Source organism: Perkinsus marinus, assembly GCF_000006405.1.
Source record: "Perkinsus marinus ATCC 50983 genomic scaffold scf_1104296961892, whole genome shotgun sequence".
Classification (NCBI taxonomy): Eukaryota; Perkinsozoa; order Perkinsida; family Perkinsidae; genus Perkinsus; species Perkinsus marinus.
In genome coordinates, this window is record NW_003205620.1 from 999 (window position 1) to 2,990 (window position 1,992).

Here is a 1,992-nt window from a genome sequence, read left to right on the forward strand (position 1 = left end):
AGAGGTTACTGGTGCCAATAATGGAGGTTCTAGTAGCAGTAACCAGCAACTCTATCCCTATCCCTATACCCTGCCGAAGCAAGCTAAGGGTAGAAAGGGAAGTTATGAGGAAGGTGTTGAAGGTCATCAACGGCTTCTTCGGAGTCCAAGTTCTAGATCACTGCCCAACTTGACGGGTGCTCCTAAATTGGTTGATTTAGGTAGTCAAGAGGGCAGCGAGTCTTTGGTCCAAGCTATTGCTACTGCAGTAAGTTCTGCGGTTACTAATGCTATTAGTTCGGTGCTTGCTAGTAAATCGGTTGTGCCACAAGTTTCGTCTCAAAATCTTCCTCGATCTACAGGAGACCCCCTAGCCCCAGACAGACCGTGTATTCTGAATAATCAGATACGGGAGCACGCGAAGCCTGAAGCTAGAAGACTCTCGCGTAGACAGAGTGATGAAGACGATTCTGATACTCTCTCTTATGACGGAGAGGATGCGGTGGGTTTACCTCATTCCACTCCTAAGCCGAATAGAATGGAGCGTTATAGGCCAATGAGGTCTTCTGGTTCTGCGGCAGATGTCTCTGGTAAGGAACAACCACTTCAAGATGTGAGAATGGACTTACTAAGAGGTGGGACCGGGACCCTGAGTAAAGCTTGGAAGAATAGCAAAAACTTTTCGCCCGTGACAAAGTTTAGTGGGGAAACTGACACTAGAGGTATCCGAGAATTTTATTCTGCCCTTACCTCTAGTCAAGCCTACATCTTTGCGAGCGATGCGGAAAGATATTGTTATTTGTACCGCTCTCTAACGGAACCGGTCCAACATATAATAGACCACTCAGTTAAACGCTTGAAGCATGTTCCTACCTTCAGCAACTTGCTTCAGCGTGTGTGGGATCTACTCTATGAAACCTACAGTACCAGTGATGATTATTTCAACGTAAGAATTAAGCTTATGTCGTTGAGAATGACACCTGGTAAAGGTTCAATCTTAGAGAGGTTTGAGGCTTACTGTGACAAGTTCGATGCTCTGACAGACTTGCTTAACGACGGCGAGATAGTAACTGGTTACTTCATTCACGGATTGGATCCGCGGATAAGAGGTCGTATCGAGAAGGATTACGATGCTGAAGAGATCGAATCATGGTCAATCAAGCAGCTCAAGCGTCGAGCTAGGTGGATATGTAGGCATTTATATAAGAAGGATCAAGCTCGCTCTAATGCTGACCCTAATTTGGTTGTAGCGGCTGCCACCATGAGTACCTCATCATCGTCACCGATACCTCGGAAGAGTCTTCAACATTCAGTAGATGGAAGAAGCTATGTGAGTGCAGACTTTACTAAAAGTAATTTGTTACATTACCGCTGTCAACGATGTTTAGCTCAAGACCACTACACTTACAATTGCCCGAGTAAAACACCTTTAGGTGTTAAGGAGGGGCTCAGGTGCCCTAAGTGTGGGCTTCATCATGAGAGTTCTTCTGATAGAGATAAATGTGAGTCAAGAGATTCTGCGGCCATAACTTGTACTCGATGTCAGCAACATGGTCATTTTGCAAGGTGTTGTCCTACTCTAGCTTTGAACCCTATGACCAAGCAACAACGTGATGTGTTGTATAAGAAGCTGAAGGAGAGCCAGAAGGGTGGTGGTGGCCTGGACTCTCAACAAGTAAAGCCCTCCTCTTTGGGTGGAGAAGAAATTACGACTACATCAGCTATGGTAATCGATTCTCACCCTCATGGACTATTCTACATGGATGTTAAGCTCACCTTCAGAGATGTTACGACCAATCTTCTGATCGCACTGTGGGGAAGAGCTCTTATTGATAGTGGTGCTGATACGTGCATTGTAGGTGTGGAACTTGCTACTGCTATGGAAAGGGCTGGATGTGAAGTAGCCCATAACATGAAGAATGTTCATGTTACTCTAGCAGATGGCAGGAAGATTACTCCAGTAGGATCACTCAAAGATGTTATGATCTCATTGAATGATTCTGTGAACATCAG

General features: G+C 45.3%; 1 protein-coding gene across 1 annotated transcript; it reads left to right on the plus strand.

Annotated features, from left to right (window-relative positions):
* Positions 1–968: 968 nt before the first annotated feature.
* On the plus strand, positions 969–1,244 carry Pmar_PMAR013517 (hypothetical protein; the record flags this gene model as incomplete). Its single annotated transcript, XM_002772160.1, has 1 exon — positions 969–1,244. A coding segment is annotated over one exon (276 nt), but the record flags the coding sequence as incomplete, so codon positions are not given.
* Between the last annotated feature and the right edge of the window lie 748 nt (positions 1,245–1,992).